This window comes from Myxocyprinus asiaticus, chromosome 9 (genome assembly GCF_019703515.2).
Source record: "Myxocyprinus asiaticus isolate MX2 ecotype Aquarium Trade chromosome 9, UBuf_Myxa_2, whole genome shotgun sequence".
Taxonomy (NCBI): Eukaryota; Metazoa; Chordata; class Actinopteri; order Cypriniformes; family Catostomidae; genus Myxocyprinus; species Myxocyprinus asiaticus.
Genome location: NC_059352.1, coordinates 15,289,078 through 15,309,519, shown reverse-complemented (window position 1 = coordinate 15,309,519; position 20,442 = coordinate 15,289,078). Strand labels below are relative to the sequence as shown.

The window sequence follows — 20,442 nt, the reverse complement described above, 5'->3', positions numbered from 1 at the left end:
TCATTTTGATCCATTCATCTTGCACATTTTATTCTTTATTTCAAAGCATGTCCTCATTCTGCTGCAGTCAATTCCTCTATAAATAACCTTTAACCATGCAAATCTAAGGCATATTATTTTTGTCATACTTTAATACTCTGTCCCATGGCCACATTTTTTACTTTCCCATTTATTGAGCCTTGCTCATGAAACATGAGTAGAACAAATTTGTACATAACTTGTTAGTAAACAGTTCTTGCGTAAATTGTTCCATAGACTTGGGGATAGTTCACCCAAAAATGAAAATTCTCTCCATTTACTCAGCCTTATGCCATCCAGATGTGTTTGACTTTCTTCTGCTGAACACAGTAAGATTTTTAGAAGAATATTTCAGCTCTATAGGTCTTCACAATCCAAGTGAATGAGTACCAAAATTTTTAAGCTCCAAAAGTCACAAAGTCAATATAAAACACTGGTGGTGGTTGAGGAGATTCCCCTATACTATGTAAAGCGTTTTGAGTGCGTAGAAAAGCGCTATATAAATGTAAAGAATTATTATTAAAAGTAATCCATATGACTGCTGTTGTTAAATCCATTTCTTCAGATGTTTTATGATAGGTGTGGATGAGAAACAGATCAACATTTAAGTCCTTTTAATTTACTATAAATCTCCACTTTCTCACATTTTTCCTTTATTTTTTGGCGATTCGCATTCTTCGTGGATATCACCCCCTACTGGGCAGGGAGGAGTTTATAATAGGAATTTATAGTAAAAAAGGACTTAAATATTGATCTGTTTCTCACCCACACTTACCCTAGCGCTTCTGAAAATATATGCTGCGTCCGAATATTCATACTTCCCTACTATACAGTATGCCAATGGAGTAGTATGTCCGAATCCACAGTATTTATGAAGCAGTAAGCAAGAAATAGCCGGATGACCTACTATTTCCGGTGAGATTCTGAAGTGTGGATCGACTGGACACTTAACCATCCCACAGTCGCTCAGGAGCTGAGGCGACGTCAAGATCAAAACGCTGGATTTAAAAGAACGGAGGTGAATCACGAGTCGGATGGCTCTTCGCAACTGCTATATATACCAAGATAATTGTTCCTTGTGCTTAGATGGTGCTTGTTTAACTAAACAAGAGCAGATCGTTTTCCTGGTTGTTCTTATGTCATATTTTCAGGTCACGAGACAATGCCCACATACCCGGATGATGTCAGAAATCTGTTCATTCTACTCACATGCATTCCTTAAATAAACGTACTGTTTTACCGGCTGAGAAGTGCGTCCTTCATCAAATACAGTACATACTGTGACAATACGCAGTTTTGGACGCAGCTATAGATTTAACCTCTGGAGTCTTATGGATTACTTTTATGCTGCCTTTATGTGCTTTTTGGAGCTTCAAAATTTAGGTACACATTCACTTGGATTGTTAAAACATACAGAGCTGAAATGCTCGTTTGAGTTTAGCAGAAGAAAGAAAGTAAAACATCTTGGATGGCATGAGGGCGAGCAAATTAGAGAATTTTCATTTTTGGGTGAACTATCTCTTTAAATGGGACAGTTAACACACAAAATTGTTCTGCTCCTGTTTCATGAATAAGGCCCATTGTTTTATAGTATTGCAATAAAATATAATCTGAAGCCATTGTTCTACAGTACATTAATTAAATGTTCACAGATTTACATAGCATTTGGTCTGTAAATTCCCCTCCCACACAAAAATAATAAATGAGTGGGTTGACTTTTTTGAGAGGCAATCATTCTAATAATCCTATGGATTTTGTTTTGCCAAAGTAAACAAAAGGGGGAGCACAAAAATTATCCGACCCCTCTATTGTGTCTGTGCTTGATATGTACATCTCCCACTCAGTCGTTACCTGCCTGTTACTACAGGCTAGACTTTCAGAGCTGTCTGGACTGAAGACTATGTTACAGCAGTGTCAGTTAAAGAGAGTTTTCCTTGTTCGCCTGAATTTCTCTCATGTTTACCATGTATGTTTGAGTAGTTACAGTCTATGAAAGAGAAGGACAGTCTACTGTCATGTGTTCAGTGTCTGTGGCGTACATTTGGGGGAGGGGCTCACTGGAAAACAAGGATGTGAATTCATAACGCTGAAAACCAGAAAGACGAGCCCCATTCATCCAACAAACCTCCATTTCAGAGTTTGAATGCTATCTGAACCTCTTGCCTGATTGGAATACTTCGATAAAACGTAAACAAAACAGAAAATATTCAATATAGACGACCCCCCCCCTCCCCCAACCAAAGGTCAAAGTTCACAGGAAGCTGGGGGGCTGCCATTTTCCCCCTGCTAACATGTTAGATGCTAAACAGGCGAGGAGTTGTGGTCGTTGCTGAGTGCTTCTGTTTACTGTCATCCGTTTGCGTTCGTCTACCTCTTCTGTCGTATGCATTTTTAGGCTAGGTTGTTGAATGACGGCGGCATGGAGAGGACAGAACAGCCGTGGAATGCCTCCTACACGTACCAGGTGAGCAAACACAGCGCCGAGATGCTACACAACCTCAACGGCCAGAGAAAAGATGGAGGCAGGTTTTGCGATGTTATCTTGCGCGTCGGAGAGGAGAGCTTCCCTGCCCATAAGGCGGTGTTGGCGGCATGCAGCGAGTATTTTGAATCGGTCTTCAGCTGTCAGACTGAAGGCGACGGCGAAAGCAAGGAGCTGGAGATGCACACGATCAGCCCCAAAGTTTTTCGCGACATCCTGGACTTCGCGTATACCTCCAAGATCGTGGTGCGCCTGGAGTGTTTCCCGGAGCTCATGACGGCGGCTAAGTTTCTCTTGATGCGATCGGTCATCGAGATCTGTCAGGAGGTCATCAAACAATCCAACGTGCAGATCCTCGTGCCTCCCGCTCGGGAAGGAGAGCACAGCCTGTTTAGGAGCGCCGGGGCCACTGAGCAGCTGTCATACCCCCTGCCCTTGGACATGTCAAACGGGAGCTTGCCCAACGGCGCGGTGTTTACCAACAACACTGACAGTGACAGCGCTGATCCAAGTCAGCAAACGGCTGATCGGTTACCGGGTTCCCCGATAGAGTTTCACCTGAACACCGAGGAATCGCCAAGCTCCAAACGAGGCAAAGGAAGACCTAAAAAAGAGTCCACCTACAATAACGCTGCTCAAAATGAAGACGAAGGCCCTTTCTCGTGCGGGGTCTGTGCTAAGATTTTCCCCGATGGCATCCAGTTAAGAAACCACGAGGCGCAACACGGGACCGTGAGCACCGGTGCGGATTTGGTCGTTGTGGATGGGCCGACGATGATCTCTCAATCCCAGCCGAGATTCCAGGAAAACGGACTGCCAACGGAAACTCGTAAGCGTGAGAGAACGAGGCGGCACGTCGCGTGTGATCTGTGCGGCAAAGTTTTCCGTGACGTCTACCACCTGAACCGACACAAGCTGTCACATTCGGGCGAGAAGCCGTATGCGTGTCCTGTGTGCGGGCTGCGATTCAAACGCAAGGACAGGATGTCGTATCATGTACGGTCTCACGACGGCTCGGTGGGGAAACCGTATGTCTGTCAAAGTTGCGGGAAAGGTTTCTCAAGGTAAGTACGGTTGAATTATCTTCACACTAGAACACCACGACTGTTTTATGCATGTATAGAATAAAAAAAAAACTGGTTCATGTATGTTGTGTGTTGTTTTTTTAGGCCAGACCATCTGAATGGACATATTAAACAGGTGCATACCACAGAGAGACCTCATAAGTGTCAGGTAAGAAACACTGAATGAATGGTCACATTTAAATCATAGTCTCAATTCAAACTCTATTGTAAGGTTTTAAAGGCATAGTTCACACTAAAATGAAAACTCCATCACCATGTGTCTTTTCAAACCTGATTGAATTTATTTCCTACATGGAAAACAAAAGATGTTTGAAGAACGTTTACACTGTTCTTTTCCTTATATTGAAAGCATAGTGACCAGGGACTGTCAAGGTTTGTAAACGATGACCTGTTTTTCTGTAAATTATTCCTTAAAGGGGTCATGACATGCATTTTTGAATTATTTTAGGATGTTCCTTAAAGGTGCAATAAGTAACAATTTTCATGTAATATTAGCAATTTTTTGCCAATGTGTGAACAGCTTGTGACGCAACTTAAAAAAATTAGTCCTTCCTGGACTTCCTAGGTTGCCTATTAAAGCCTGTAGGCTGATTTACATGCAAAGGGAGCGGGTCGCTTTTGCCAGGAAAATCCAAAGGATGTGACGTTTATGCGCGCTCCCGAGAGCCTTGCCTCAGTGCCTCTCTTCCGCTATTCAGCAGCGACAACAAACTGCAACACTAGGTAACGTTATCTTAGAGATGGAATCCAGCAAACGTCCGGCTCCCAGTACAACACCGACTCCTACACAAACTCAGAGTAAGAACAAAAAAAAGAAGTTATTTACTGAATCCCGTGTGGCTAAGCGGGAACGTGATCGTGGTCGAGCGAAAACTAGAGTGAACATCGGCAGGGCATTTGATTCCTGGAGGGACCTTCTTTCGGTTTTGGGGATCAAAACCGACCCTGAATTGGTGTTCTTCTTATTGGACAGGTAAACTTACATAACTGCAGAGCGTGTGAAATATAGTGCCATAAGGATTGATCTGTGTAATTTTAGAAATGAATGCTAGACAGTGTTCAAGATAATGCAAAAAGCTCCATTCATTAGTGTAACGTAACTTGGTTATACAGAAAATATATACATTGTATTATTATGAAACAATAGCGCATCGATATATCAAAATGACAGTTAAGATGGAATCACATTAATACTGAATTGTGTCAACATATTTATAATGTACAGTTTATTTTATAAACAGCTACTGTTTAGCTAACAGCTATTGATAAAGTAGGCTAGCTAGCTAACGCCGACATAGGCTATCGTATAAATGCAGTCAATGCAAAGAAAAGTGATTACTTCAAACTACAGTCTGGCATAGACAGACCTATATCCACACATTGTTTTAGCCCTGTTCCAGCACTGGAGAGTCAAATGTAATATACAGTCTCAAAGTTTGTAGTGAAACAATCATAACTGTGTAATTTTAATTATGCTACCTCATCTGTCAGCATGATGCCGGTGAATCACGTTGTTTCTTTGTATGTAACGTCATTGTTTTGGCTGATGCTCAAGTCCCTATGGAGCACGAGCAAGAGCAACAGGTAGCTGGCTGCAGTTCACTTAATGGCTACAGATGTCATTAATAACAAGGGTTTCTGAATCTTACATACTGCACCTTTAAGGTTCACTTATATTAGTAAAGATTATTTTTATTTTTTTGTGTGCAAAACAAAAAACAAACAGTCATATATTTGTAAAACCTGATCATTTTCCACCCTCACTCTGTCAGAAACACTTGGTTTTGGTGCTGCCTTTCCTTTAAGACTTGACAGTAAATGCCCAATGTAATGATTGGCTCTCTGCTCTTGACTGTCCTGTTCATGACTTGTCATCTCACTGCTCACCACTACTGGGTGGGGCTACGGAAGTGATTAAAGGTAAAGTAGGTGTCACCGGTCCTACTCGACCCACCCCAAGCGGGATTCGAACCGGCAGTTTCCGGAATGGGAGTCGGACGCTTGCAAAGAGGCTATAAAAGCCATGGTCGCTAGCCTCGGTCGCTATTGCATCTCTTAAGACCAGGGGAGTGAGGTTTATACATTGCAAAGCTATCACATACCAGCTAGCTACCGTTACATAGGATTGATGTGTTGTTGTGGAGGTGGTCAGAAGGAAATGTCTACCACAGTGTGACATCACAATGTGTAGAGAACGAGTCATTTTGGCAGCTTGGTTTCAACAAATGACCTTTTTGCATGAGGAGAAAGTTTTGAGTTCTGAAACTTACAGTATGTGTTTATAGTACAATGACCTCTCATATGTAAAAAGATCAAGGAAAATTTGATTCCTCGTGTCATGACCCCTTTGAAATTAACCTTCTGTATGAGGCCACGTTCACACTAAGGCCAGAAACATGCTTTACATAAGTATGCAAACGCAGACCCGAACGCTTGTCCAATGGGCAGTCCGGTTGAACATACATAACCTGAAACCTGGTGGGGGGGAATATTTTCAATAATATGAAAATATATTATTATGTATCTTTAACCATTAAATGCAAGGTCTCGTGTCTTTAGTGACCCGGCACTAATATCTATCACAAATGGATCGACAAAATGCCCAGATAGTGTAACATTTTTCAAAGCATTTTTAGGACAATTAGAAACTAGTAGAATATAATATATTCTGTTATATTTTGGTGTTTTAGTTTTACTATATGAAAGAGATGATGCAACAAATGATAGAATGGGATTCATTACTTCCACGCTGAAATTTTATGAGACTCAACTGGCTGTCAAACACATATTGAGCTACACTTAACGCATAAGCTACACATAAGTTACACATACTGTATGTATTTTCTCAGGCGCTTTTTTGAGTCTTTTTTTTTTTTTTTTTTTTTGGATTTTTCCCCTTTTTCTCCCAATTTGTAATGCCCATTTCCCAGTGTGCTTTTAAGTCCTTGTGGTCGCGTAGTGATTCGCCTCAGTCCGGGTGGTGGAGGACGAATCCCAGTTGCCTCCGCGTTTGAGATCGTCAACCTGCGCATCTTATCACGTGGCTTGTTGAGTGCGTTGCCACTAAAGACCCTATACACTTTTGGTAATTAAACAATTATTTATTTTGCAGTTTTGGCATTTTTTTTTAATGCTAGATGTTTTATAAGATAAAGGTTGAAGGTTGAGGAATACTAAAGAAGTGGGGGCATAATTCCAAAAAAATGGATGAGAAAAAGGAGGTGGAATAAGGTCCCGAGTCTCTAAAGACCCAGGGATGCTTTTAATATAGATAATATGCATATTATATAAGCAAGGTTCTCTCTCAGGATTTCATTTAACTTTTTCAGTGCACTTTGCCAACATTAAACAGCCTTTTTTAATGTATCTGGTGAGTATTGACTTGCACTCTTAAAGGGAAAGTTCACTAAAAAATGAAAATTCTGTCATCACTTTCTCACCTTTGTGTTGTCACAACCCTGTATGACTTTTTTCTTCTCCATGTAACTCAAAAGGAGATGTTAGGGAGAATGTTAGTTTCAATCGCCATTCTTTTTAATTGTATGGAATTAAAGATGCCACTGATGTGACCGTGAATGGAGACTGTGACTAACATTCTGACTAACACCTCTTTTTGAGTTCCATAGAAGAGAGAAATACATACAGCCTTGAGGGTATGGGTGAGTTATGACAGAAATTTTATTTTTGGGTGAACAGACCTTTAGCTACCTGTTGTTTGTTAAAGGTATCTGCTAAAAACAACAACATAAATGTAATTTAGCACATGATTGCATCACATCTTGCTGGGAAACAAGTGACTGCAGAGAAGGGCCGTAATGTAAGCTGTGTACTTAAGAATTAATAAATATTTCTATCTGAATTAATTTAGAGGTAAGAATTGAGAAAAGTAGCTCTCCTTGTAAAATTTCAAATGTTTTAGTATTACAAATACAATTATTTTTTTTATTTTTATTTTTATTTTTTTTAAAGTGTGAAAATCCCCCTCATATGAGCCTTATAAGGGGGAAATTCCCCTCCCCCATTTTCAGAAATGAATTTCAGGCCCTGGTTATGAATTTTAGTTTAATTTTGGAGCGCAACAACAAGCTTGCATAGCTAAAAGAATCTGCTTTCACGTACTTGGGTACAGTATGTTTCGTGCTTAATATGTTTCCAATTGAAAATGCATTGATTTTGCTATGTTTATGCCTCTCTTCTACATAGGAACAGTGTTTTTCTGTACCAAAAATGTAGACTTTCGGAACGCTCTCTAGTACCACTTACTTTGGAAAATGATGACGTTAGGAAATAGAAAACAGAGTTTTTATCCGTGATAGTGTTTACATGGCTTGAGATGACACTCCCCCAAAATGCTGTCTTGTAAAATCTTATAAGGTTTACTTTGGCATTTCACAGATTTGCAATGCATCCTTTGCAACACGAGATCGTCTGAGATCACACCTGGCATGCCACGAAGATAAGATACCGTGTCATGTGTGTGGGAAATTCCTCCGTGCTGCCTACATGACTGACCACTTGAAAAAACACAGTGAAGGACCTCATAACTATTGTGGAATATGCAACAAAGGTACTGGTCAAACATACATTGATAATTATTTATAAATGTGTCACTTACACATAAAGGAGAACTTGTCCATACTCCAAAGATTGTACTCATGTGTATGGGTTAAAATGGTACTCAGCTAATGATTTATGTCATTGTTGGCACTGATTTCTTATTAAGTAAGGGATAATGTACAGTCAGCCAGTTATAATTGCGCAATAAACCCAGACAGGGTGATCAGGACACCGACGCGAAGCAGAGGGGTCTTGTATCACCCTCAAGGGGTTTATTTTGCGATAACAACCGGCTGACTGTACATTATCCCGCTTATTACACGACTACTAACCAAATAAATACATGGACATAAAATATTGATTTGCATTGAAATTGTCATTTGAGAAGAAAGAAATTGCTGAACAGCTGAATTCAACCTCCAATTTGCATCTAAGTTTTCTGTTGGTGTTTATTTTGTGAAAATGGCCATCTGCCTCTTCAGTATCCAGGCTATTACAAGACTACTTGCCAAATAAACAAACAAATAAATGACATGAAACATTGATTTGAGTTGAAAATATTTTATTACCATACTTGAAGAGATCGCACAGTGATCAAAGAAGCAAGAGAGATGGCTCGCGAGGACCTGGATGAGCGGTCTGATACGTGGAGCTGTGGTGGTTACAGAGCAATAACAGACCGCTAGATGGCGCCATTGACCAATCAGAATAGAGTATTCCAGGCTGCCGTGTAATAAGTAAGGGATAAAGTACAGTCATCCGGTTGTTATTGTACAAATAACCCAGACAGGGTGATCTGGACCCCAACACGAAGCAGAAGGGGTTGGATGCGATGACAACTGTCTGTACATTATCCCGCTTATTACATGGCTACTAACCAAATAAATAAATAAATGGACATGAAATATTGATTTACATTGAAATTATGTTATGTGAAAAGAAAGAAATAGCTGAACAGCTGAATTCCACCTCCAGTTTGTGTTGGAGTTCTGTTGGTGTTTATTTTGCGAAAAATTAGTGCTCAAAAAGTCTGACTGCTCATTATCCAGCTTATTACAAGACTACTTGCCAAATAAATAAATGGGCATGAAACATTGAAATAATTTTCTTAGTTTACTTGTGTAGATCGCTGAGTTTTACAAGAAGGAAAGATGACTCTCAATACCCGGATAAACGAATACCTCGCAAAACGAATTTGCGAGATGCACTCCTGACGAAAGGTCTATTCACACCGAGAAGGAAATGAATAAAATGAAAAACAAATTCAACCCCTGTACAGTAGGCGCCGCTGTTATACAAACATATATTTTTTCTGGTTAACTGCATGGACCTTTAAGCATTCATGCTATTAAGGCAGTTAATTACCTAATTTGGCATAAATGTTTCATTATGTTCTTTCCATGTTTTTGATGCATTTGTTTGAGGAATATTGAATCTGTGTTTTTTGGCACCATTGACCAATCAGAATTGACTACTCCAGAGAGCCATGTAATAAGTTAAAGACACCATGAAATTAAAATGGAAGTTTTTGTGGCTTTTAGTCCATGTCTTTAGCAAATCACGGTTGGTTGTGTTTTTGGTTGTGCTAACGCTCGTACATGATTTCCTTTCCCAACCACTAATTGTTTATGAAGGAAGTGACTTGCTTTCGCCTGTGGTACAAGCCGTCAAGTGTGGTTGTCAGTGTGTGTGACAAAATTAAAGGGTATTGGCTACTTAACAAAACTAAGGATATTCTGCATACATTTGAAAATGTAAACAGCTAAGAACCATTTCATGGTGTCTTTTAATACAGACGAAGAGAGTCAGGATATTACAAATGCAGTTTACAACAAGACAAGTGCATTTAAGCACCAGTCATTTATTACAAATTTATGGTGACATAATTCAGGCCTAAACACATTTAACACTATGATCATGAAATGGACTTTAGCTAAAGAGTTTCTGATTAGCATATTTATAAATGTAGAAAACTGAGTGAGGGGGAAAAAGGCTTGTGTTTACCCCTTCTGCCATCGTTTACTCACTCTGATGCTGTTCCAAACCTGTATGACTTCCATAGAACACAAAAGATGATGTTAGGCAGATTGTAAGCAGTGTATGTGAGTGGAGTGGCAACAATTCCCCCAGCGACTTCAAAGCATTCTGTAATCACTCAGCTCCAGCTGAAGAGATGCCAATACATTAGTTTAGAATGATAATATAATTATTCAGAATATTTAATAGGAGAGAGTGATGTATTATTGACCTTTAGATTTGTGAACATGTGAACGTATGTTATCATGTTTTCTGTAAAATGCCTTTTAGAGGAATAGTTCAGCCAAAATCATTTAATCACCTTCATGACATCCCAGATGTGTATGACTTTCATTCTTCTGCTGAACACAGATTTTTTAGAATATCTCCACTCTGTAGGTCCAGACAATGCAAGTGAATGGTGACCAAAACTTTGAAGGTCCAAAAAGCATATAAAGGCAGCATAAAAATAATCCACACAACTCCAGTTGTTAAGTATTTAAGACATTTTTCACTTTAAATCTCCACTTACACAATTGTTCTTTTGTTTTTGGTGATTCACATTCTTTGTGCATATCGCCACCTACTGGGCAGGGAGGGGAATTTAGCCAAAAAAAAAGGACTTCAGTATTGATCCGTTTCTCATCCACACCTATCAAATTGCTTCTGAAGGTATGGATTTAACCATTGGAGTCGTATGGATAATTTTATGCTGCCTTTATATGCTTTTTGGACATTTAAAGTTCTGGCGACTATTCACTTGCATTGTATGGACCTACACAGCTGAGATATTCTTCTAAATGTCTTTGTGTTCAGCAGAAGAAAGTCATACACATCTGGGATGGCATGAGGGTGAGTAAATGATGAGAGAATTTAAAATTTTGGGTGAACTATCCCTTTAATAATGGTTGTGGCAGTCGCTCACTTGCTTTCTTCTATATCGTTATTAATTGAAATAGACATTTGAATTTTTTCATCAAATTCTTTCCGATAATATCAGCAGTTCTGTCTTTCACAGCAAAAGCATTTAGCTCTGCTTAAAACATGGTAAATTCTTGCTGCATTACGGGCCGTTAACAGGTGTTGTGCTCGTGATAAAACATTAGTGGCGTGCTCTTGGAGTGAGAGAAAACGATGCTCTGATTTAAAAAAAAACAAAAACAAAAAACTTTCCTCACTTCAGGCTGAATCATGCAACTCCGTTCCACTCACATACTCCGATTGTATAGTACTGATAGCCTCAGTCACCATTCATTTTCATTGCATCCTTTTATCATAAAATGAAAGGGAATGGTGATGCGAGTCCCTAACATTATGCCTAATATCTCCTTTTGTGTTCAATGGAAGATAGGTAGTCATATGGTTTTGGGACAACATGAGGATGAGTAAATTATGACAGAATTGTTAGTTTGTGGCTCAAAAGGAAATTTTAAAATAGTTGGAATACAATACACTCTTTTTCTTTATTATCTTCAAGAGCATAAGAAAATCTTCCGATTAATAAGACGTGGTGTTCTGTTTTTTTTTTTTTTTTTTTTCCTACTTGTTCCTCCGATGGTCTCAGGTTTTTCTACTGCATCCTATTTAAAGGTGCACGTAAAAATGCACCACAGCTCGTCCATGCTCCCTTCCTCTGCAGCACATCAGTTCCCTGAGCCACGATCCAACAGACCACAGATGCACAACTGCGCCCCCTACCACTTAGGACATCAGTGCTCAGTGGAAGGCAAGCAAGCCTCTCTCCACAGCGTCTGTTGTTGCTCGCTCACTTGCTGTCTTTTTCACTGCTGCTTATCAGATCCTGCATCTGCTTGCATAAAATCTCATTCACAAACACAGATTGTAGCGCTGAGCTTACGTATTACTAGAGCCTTATTTCATTTATCGCAACAATTCTTTCCTGGGAATGAGGGATGCATTGTTCAGAAATGGGTCCTTCTGCTCTGTATGGTACCTGCCATCTTTCAGGACTTTTCCCTCAATGAAAGAGAAGGGTTGTTTGTTGCTGAAAGTATGGCTTGTGCTTCAAAAGCTCTCATTCACTCTTCATGGATCTCACTATGAGGAATGCTTAAATGAAACTTTTAAATGGTTAGCTCACCCAAAAATGAAAATCCTGTCATTATTTACCCTCATGTCATTTCAAATCCATATGACTTTCTTCCTTATGTTGAACTCAAAAGAACAAATTGAAGAATGTCCACACTGCTCTTTTTTCCATACAATGAAAGTGAGGCTAACATTCTGCCTAACGTCTACTGTTGTGTTCCACAGAAAAAGAAAGTCATAGGGGTTTTGGAGCTTTCGGGGGTGAGAATTTATTTATTTATTTATTTATTGGGTGAACTATCCCTTCAAAGAGGAATCCAGTGCTGTCATTCAAGGTGCACATGGAAAATTTAAAAATTGTGTAGTATGACCTAATGCTAATATGTCAGATGGCGAGATCGAATATTGCATACATAGACAACTCCTGAAGACTGCAGGACTTTGATGATAATGGCAGATGAGAGGTGTAAATGTTGAAAAGTTCTTAAACCACAAGAGGCAACATTTGACTGATGACAAAAAAAGAGTTAGTTTTTTTTTTTTGCACAAGTCGAATTTAGAGATTTCATAGTTTAATAAGGAATGAAATAACAGTTGCAGGCTGCAGCCCTATCAGTCAGCTTTGTCTGCTGTTGAATGCTAGTTGCTACATTGCTGCTGACCGATTTAGCATGGCCACGTGTCCCATTCTGTTTGTTGCTTACAATCATCTCCATCATGGGCTGGCTTAACAAGCATTAATTGATCAACCTTCATCCATGCATGTCCACAAATAAGTGAACATGTACATGTATTTTGTGCATTGATTCAATGGACCTTTTTCAAACAATTAATGCCATAATATCCAGCAGCTTGTGGTTGGGAAGATCATTATTGGAGATGATAGGGTATATCAGCATTTTTTAAAGGACTAAGTTTCTTAGAATCTTTCCTTGATTCCATAGTAACTGATCATAGATGCCAAGTATGTTATAAGTTTGCAGACTCTCAGCGTTTGTTTTTTTTTTTTTTCATTTTGTTTTGCAATTCGGCAATAGATGATGCAAATGATTAACTAACGAGGAAATTAAGGATAGTTCACCCACAAATGATAATTCTGTCATTATTTACTCGCCCTCCGTTTGTTACAAATCGTTATGACTGTTTTTCTTCCGTGGAACACAAAAGAAGATGATAGGAGAATGTTAGCCTCAGTCACAAAAGATGCAATGAAAGTAAAGGTTGACTGAGGCTAACATTATGCCTTACACCTTTATTTTGTGTTCCATGAAAGAAACAAAGTCAAAGGGGTTTGTAACAACACGAGGTGGAGTAAATGATGACAGAATTTTCATAATTGGGTTAATTATCTGATTAACAATTTTTAAGACTATAATAAAAGAAACATCTCTTTAGGTATATTTTTTTAGATCTGATTTTGGTTTAAGGATTTGGCAGTTCATGTGAGAAAAGAAATACAGAAATACATCAGAAAGGCATCATTACCTTTACATCAGTACAGAATTCTCATTACAGCATCACTCAAGCTGCTGGCTTGGCATGTAATGACAGAAAAAGATTCATGCATTAAAACTTGTTTCTCTGTAATTTTCACTTTGAAAAGACAATTGTTTTTTTTCATAATTTCTGGTGGTTTCTGAACTGATGTGAAGCTAATGGTTACCTGATGTATTGACTGCGAATTGTCCCCCTTTGGCCTCTCTGTCTTCCTCTATCCATATCCCTTACTACTTCATTGCTGGTGCGGTGTAGAGCTCTGCACTAGTCGCCGGCTCCTGGTTACCTTTCCCGAGACAGAGGGGTCTTTTCGGGGGCTGTCTGGGCCAGTTCTACCCCAGCCTGTCCCTCCTGCCCTGGGCCTGCAGCCTGAGCTGCTCCTGGGAAAGCCAGGTCCAACTCCCTATTTCTGGGAGTGCCGCTCTTCTGGAGCACCAGGGTTTCCGCTTCATGGGCCTCTTACAGGTCAGTACGGGCCGTATGCAGGGTGGGAATGGGGTGAGCCAAAGTACTGAGGACGTTGGATGTGACAGCTGATGAGTCAGGAGCAAATATCTGCAACTGGAATATAATAGCATTTGTTTAGAAGTAGCTAATAAACTAACCAAAGTTGGTCATTAGTACAGTTGTGGTTATACAGCAGCGACATTCTTTCACTGCGCGTTGAGTGTAAAAGTTGTTCCATGTAATGGGCCTCATTCATGAAACACGAGCAGAACGCATTTTTGTGTAAATAGTTCGTAAAGACGTCCTGACGTAAATTCTCAGATTCATGAAAGTTTTTGTTTTTTCTAAATGTTTGTTGGTACAAACAAAATTTACACTTGCATCCGACCACGTGTAAATCGTGCGTAAGACATCCGAATGTGTTGGGTGTCTCTCAGGCACAGTGCCATGACTACATTTTGATAGAAGTTAAATAAGTAATGGAAAAAAATAACATAAATTATTAAAAAAGGAAGAAAAAAATCTTTTTAAACCATAGCCTTTATATTTAGAAACATTTCTTTGCTAATTGCATTTATTTTAAGTATTTTTCCCCAACTCTGCTTATCTTTTTTTCCAGCAGAAGTACTTGACATGGGGTGAAAGGTTCATGGAAAGACACAGTTTGGGTTTGTGCTTGGAAAAATGAATGCCCTCTAACGTGACTGGTTGGACAGGGTTTTTTTAATTTATTTTTTTATATGAGCTCTATAATTTAGGTTTCATAATTTAGTATAGGCATCGGTAAATCGCGTTCAGTTGATAACGTACGGTCAATGGTAATGCTGTTAAAACCCATAAATGAAGACATCGCCGGCAGGTGCATACAAAATACAACAGGGGGAAAATAGAAAAAGCCCGCACAATGTCATATTGCTTGCAAATCTGTAATTTCTTACAGCGTTTCGATCAAAGATCTTATTCAGGCATCCTATTAATTTCTCTGAATTTAATTTCTCATCCAGTTGCAAGTATATCACTGTTACCATCATGATTTACCTCAGAAGTTTCACAAATGATTCTGGCAATGCGCTGCGATCTGAACCAGAGGTTAATGGTGGGGGACATCCTCCTCCCGGCGTGAACTGAAATTTTTTTTACACTCATGTCAAATGTTTATTGCCTTCAACCGTTTGATTCACACAAAAACAAAAGCCTCTGATGACAACAAAAACATGCAATGACAGTAAGTCCTCACATTCTCTGAGACGCTATTGTGCTTGCTAAATCAAAATGTCACGATTTAAATGCTCATTATTCATAAAAACGTTTTCATTTCTGTTCCACATAGAGTCTGGTGACTTCCTTATATGGCGTTTTCATGGGCGTGGAATATGATAATTGTCAATGAACGTGCACATGCCCCCATTCACGAATGTTTTGAATTCACTAGCATACATACACTTTACTATCAAATCTGGGGAGTACGAAGCGCTTGTGAATCCGGTGGAAATTTTTCAAGAAGGTCCATTTTATGCACAAATTACTCAGAATTTACTCGTACATTTACAAAAGTTTTATGAATGAGGCCCAATGTGTGTGTGTGTGTGTGTGTGTGTGTGTGTGTGTCTAAAGACAAGATCCATGCAGCCCATTTGTCATTTAAAAAAAAAGTTTCTAAATAAAGTCTCTTTTAATACCCTTTCTGTTCTATACGGTCAGTTGTTGATCAAAAACTACAAAGAAATAAACATTTCATTCTAATCATGCATAGCACGGATGAGGTAAATCCATTCAAGTCCTCTCATGCGCTCATTTGCAGATGCTTTTTTCAGAAATGATGATTTTCTTAAATAGACAGTACCAGTTTTTAGCATGTGTAAATACCTGTAAATAGTACAAATTATGCAATTAAACAAAAAAATAATTAACAAAATAATATGGAATTATCAATAATTAAAACAAGCAAGTACAAGTAGCAAGTTTTGATCAATGGAAACATGTAAATGCTTCTTTACGCTGCAACCCCCCAGTGTTCAAACCAAATCTACGCTCTTGTAAGGAGATGATGTCCTGGCTGTATGTTCTTTGGGCCTTTGGAAAAAATAGCATTTATATGTTAGCATTTGGGGTCTATAAAAAAAGAAATCCTGTCTAATCATCCAGAGTTTTAAAAGAAATATTTATGGATGCAAATGATGAAATTTAAGCTCCACCTCTGAAATGTTACTCAGTGGTCAGTAGCTAGGACATTGCTTGCTAACTAGCTTTATACCGAACATTCAGAGAGGAGTGGGAGCATAATTTTTTTGTTGTGTCATTTGGTGTGGGGGATGTCTGTGCGTGTCAGTAAAGGTATGTCTGCATTGTGGCGCTGCAATCTCATAATTTTAAAGAACAAATCTAAATAGCAATGTAATACCAAATACTTTAAAACCAAGCACATACAAAATTAATCAAATTCCATAATAAAAATTGTCTCAGTTATGTGTGATAGGATTTATTTTAAACTTTAACAGCACAGTCAAGCCCCAGTGTAATGACGCATGCTTGCTTACAATCAAAAGCAGAAAGTAATTGTTTTGTAACAACATGAGGTTGAGAAAATGGTTTTTCGGTGAACTATCCCTAACATAACAATTAAATTTCACTATCTCTAATAGATTCAGATACTAGATTACTAGTCTTTACAGTCAAGCTGTTTTTAACCTGAAACAAGTTCACAAAAGTTATTGTTCTGTTCATAAAAGGGTTCAGTTTACAGTGAATCTCACTTAATGTGAGGCTCCTTCCCTCTTCCCCTCTCTCTGTCTCCTTTCTTTTTGCACCCTGACCTCTTCATCCCCTTCCCCACTTTATGTTTACCTCAGACGGGCAGGAAATTGCTGTGAAATGCCCCCACCAAGATTCTGATGGTTCGGATGCAGCTTTCGGTGATCTCCCCAACGGAACCGAGCTCAAGCCTGAGCAGAAAGCAGAGGGAGAAGAACTGGAGGTCAACTCTTTCATCTTCAACGGGCAGCCTGACGACACCGTGACGTCGCCAGGTGGATCCAAACAAAACACAGACAATGAAAAGAAGTTTGCTTGCGGCGATTGCGGCCAGACCTTCCGCACAAAGTCTTACCTCAACAAGCACCATCACCGGGTTCATAAGAAACGGAGTGTGGCGGGGTCCAGTCTGGGTGACCTTGCCTCCCCCTTTTCCCCCCAACAGAATATGTCACTTCTTGAATCCTTTGGCTTTCAGATTGTCCAGTCAGCCTTTGCCTCCTCACTAGTGGAGACTGAGATGGGCAGTAGTGGAATGGGTTTAGGCGATAAATGACCCCTTTGAGATATAGACATTTCTTATAACCCTGCTCTTACTGGACAACCAAACATATGATAACTGCGAGTTTAGTCTTTTGTGTTTTGTTGTAATTCTTGATGCCATATGTAGACTACTTTTGTTTCTCATATTTCTTACTATTATAATGTTTGTTAATGTTTTGACTTCACCATCATGGATGCCGTTCTGATTCCATGTTGGTGTGAAGCAGCTGTTTTTACTTTAGACAAATACTCATTTTATAGGTTTACCATGAAAAAAAACACCTTGCTTTTGTTAACATTTTTATGTCTCTGCTTCCAGATAGGTGGGGTTAGGGTGGTTAACTTCAGAATATATATTGATGCCCCAAACATTTTTATAATCTACAAGAGTTCATTTCATATAGATGGATGCCCAGACTTGCAGAGTAGGTACCTCAAATGTGGTCGAAAAGTCTCAAGTCCACAAGACTGTTTTGCATTTCTCTAATTCAATTATTTCTTATTCCATTACAAATTATATTATCAGTTTAACAATTTGGGTGACAAGTTTGATTGAAAAATTAACTAGAACCACAACTTTGTGCAAAACCTGATGATCCATGTTATCCCTTTATGATATGAGAATGCTTTGAAGAGCATCTTTTGTGCTTCCATCGAAGCATTGAAATCTGACCTTTTGTACAAAGGTGTTAGCATGGCCTTATTTGAATAGTGACCTTAAAACAGGACAGCATCTTAAGTATTTCCTATTCATTTTATGTCATGATATATCTTTGTTTTTCAACAAAGTTTTTAAAAATCCTAAAACTTTGTTTATTTTTAGATTTAAATTAGATTTCGAATCCCAGATGTGGACTAAGACTTTTGAACCCCATTTTATGTCTGCATTTGCAGTAAAAAAGCATAACATTAGCAAGCATTAAACATTTTAACAAAATTAAAACGTTTTCAGAATCAAAGCTACATCAGGCATCATTGAGACCCAAAGTTCTGACGGTCAGCCGTTTGTAATCCACAGGTAACCTGCAAAACTAGTGAGATTCTTTTAATCAGTTTCTTCTCGTGTATGAATTACTTTGGCAGATAATGTAATGAGTATAAATCATTCACAACTTTAGCCCAAATCATGGCTGTTAGAATAGTACTTTTTTTTATTTATTTTTTTTTATTTTTTTATCATTGATAGTTTTGAGACTGATTGTTTTTGGTCACAAAAGTTTCAGCTTTTAATGTCCAACAGGGACCAATTTCAGGTTTCACTCTAAGATATAGCAAGAAGCAAAGAATATATTTTATTAACTTATTGATATTGGTGTCCAATTCTCCTTTACAAAAAGGTATATATTGAGTTTTTGTGTAGAGTTGCGATTGTGCTATTTTCCTCATAAATCATGCACCCAACAGGAGGACAGTGTGAGAGCCACAGTGTGTAAATGAGCATAACAACTGTATGTGTGAGTACACGTGTGAATGCTGTGGTCTCTCCAATGTCCTTTTATCTCCAGAATGTAATATAAACAGAGGGCTTTGTAATCTTTTTTTAATATATCAGAGAATTTTTCTAAGAGGTTCAGTACATTCTTGCTGAACTTGAAGTCTTGTCATTATACATGTTTAACATTCACACACATATATAAGAAATATGTACATATGTATGGTCAATTTGTTAGTTATGTGATTGGGATCTTTGTATATAGATATTTTCCTTGGCCTGGGAGAATGAATGGAAATCTTATTGAGGAATATGTATTAAGTTCAGATCAATACTTCTGTTGCTTCTTTTTGATATTATGCAAGTATGTGTGTTGTTGTTTTGGTGTTACCTTGTTTCCCTGGGATGTTAATCTAAATGCAGTGTGCATACTGGTTATTTTTCCTTTTATTTTACCCTCCAAGCTAATAGTTTAGTGTTCTGTAAATGTATTTTGTAAGGCGGATAGTACAATGTTGCAGAGGTGTTACAGGCGGTCACTCATGATAATGGATGCTTTCCATTATGTAATGTATACAAACCTTTTCTTTTATTGAATTACAGGATATGCTTGTTAGGCTTACTGTTTAAATCCAAAGCAAACTGAGCAGTGCACTCAAAAATCAATGCACTCTATGGTAAAATATAGCTAATGTCAGATCATAACATAAGTTAATTATTCTTAAAATAACAATCACTGTCTGCCTAACAGTAAGCCTGATCTGAAGATTTGCAGCTTTTATTTATTTACAAAATCAAAGTTATTGGGAAGCCCTCGAATATTAATGCTATACAACTTGTTTGTCTAGTGTGGTGTTTAGGCTTATTGCATCACTGGAATTTTTTGTTGTTTTTTTACTCAGATATTTGTATGTTGCAAAGTGCCTTCCCAGTACTGATTGTGAATGGCGAAGGGTAGGAAATTCTGTCATTAAAAGGACCTATCTTATTTTAACCATATACGAACCGAGTTGCATTGACACTTTTGGATAAAGACATGCACATAGAAAAGTGTACATTTGTACATGTATGTTTGGTATTCTACCTTTTGTTCTCTGACAAAATGTTGTTTCTCTGCAATTTATGTCACAGCGTTCATCGGTTTTTGGACATTTAGATATAAGCATACTTTTCTATAGATGTTTGTTTTTGTACACTGTTTTTGTGTCTCTGTCTATTTGGTACAGAGATGGGTATGAAATAAAATTGTATCTGAGAATTTTCTTTCTTGTGATGAATCCTTGTACAAACATACTTTTGCATATATTAAAGGTGGACTCAGTCATTTTTCATCATTGCAAAAATTTTAACTCCTAAAGACATGAATTGTAATTGTGCAATATATGTAGGAAATCAAGACCACTCACATTAAAATGAAGACTCCAGTCATATCAGCAACCTTATAAAAGCTGTTTTATTCTACATGGAGAGGGTCTGCACATGGGGGCTGCCATGTTAGAATCACATTACAGCCGAATACTACTCGCTTAATCTCAGTAACCGTCCTGTTATTTGACACTTTCACT

At 38.4% G+C, this 20,442-nt stretch overlaps 1 protein-coding gene and 1 pseudogene across 3 annotated transcripts; both read left to right on the top strand.

Annotated features, from left to right (window-relative positions):
- LOC127446102 (sodium- and chloride-dependent GABA transporter 2-like) overlaps positions 1-20,442 on the top strand; it is a 498,776-nt pseudogene that overhangs the window by 292,287 nt on the left and 186,047 nt on the right.
- On the top strand, positions 16-20,139 carry LOC127446089 (POZ (BTB) and AT hook-containing zinc finger 1-like). 3 transcript variants are annotated; one of them, XM_051706741.1, is made up of 6 exons: positions 16-3,564; positions 3,670-3,733; positions 7,981-8,152; positions 11,723-11,884; positions 13,960-14,169; positions 17,001-20,139. In XM_051706741.1, exons 1-6 carry the CDS (start codon positions 2,438-2,440, stop codon positions 17,456-17,458), a joined length of 2,193 nt encoding a protein of 730 aa, XP_051562701.1. In that variant the 5' UTR covers positions 16-2,437; the 3' UTR covers positions 17,459-20,139. The 3 variants fall into 3 exon arrangements, with proteins under 3 accessions (XP_051562701.1, XP_051562702.1, XP_051562704.1); XM_051706742.1 differs by lacking the exon at positions 11,723-11,884; XM_051706744.1 differs by lacking the exons at positions 11,723-11,884; positions 13,960-14,169.